Source organism: Haliaeetus leucocephalus, unplaced genomic scaffold, assembly GCF_000737465.1.
Source record: "Haliaeetus leucocephalus isolate CR32 unplaced genomic scaffold, Haliaeetus_leucocephalus-4.0 Scaffold227, whole genome shotgun sequence".
Taxonomy (NCBI): Eukaryota; Metazoa; Chordata; class Aves; order Accipitriformes; family Accipitridae; genus Haliaeetus; species Haliaeetus leucocephalus.
In genome coordinates this window covers 711,441-711,866 of record NW_010972663.1, presented here as the reverse complement: position 1 = coordinate 711,866, position 426 = coordinate 711,441, and the positions used below count along the sequence as shown (strand labels likewise).

Here is a 426-nt window from a genome sequence, read left to right as displayed (position 1 = left end):
CCTCCTCCCGCCGGATATCCGCTCCGGCCGCGGGGCACGCCGGGACTCGTAGTTGGGGAGTAGCTATCGGACTACGTTCCCCATCGGGCTTTGCGCGCGCACAGCATGCCAGGATACATCCCCCCACCGTTTCCGCCTCGCCCAGCGCCGCCCGCCGCCGGCAGGGGGCGGTCGCGCCTGGCGGTAGTGGAGGCCGCGGCGCGGCCAGGCCTCGTAGGTCGCGGTGTAGGGGGGGGGCCCTTCCCGGGCTCCGTGGTTACCGGGACCGGGGCTGCCCCTGTGAGGCCCAGCCCGCTCTCAGGCGGGGCCCCGGTGATACCGGGAGGAAGAGGAGGAGGAAAGGAGGAGGAAGGGGGGACCGGGGATCCGTCGGCGGCCAAAAGCAGGCGCGGCGCGCATGCGCCTACGCGACCCTCTCCCTGCCCC

The 426-nt window shown here is 73.9% G+C and overlaps 1 protein-coding gene across 1 annotated transcript in view; it reads right to left on the bottom strand.

Annotated features, from left to right (window-relative positions):
- Positions 1-84, bottom strand: part of AP2S1 (adaptor-related protein complex 2, sigma 1 subunit) — a 1,691-nt gene extending 1,607 nt beyond the window's left edge. Inside the window, exon 1 of the mRNA XM_010567215.1 lies at positions 76-84. Within this exon, the coding sequence (XP_010565517.1) occupies positions 76-84 (9 nt within the window). The remainder of the gene's footprint in view (positions 1-75) is intronic.
- Positions 85-426: the final 342 nt, after the last annotated feature.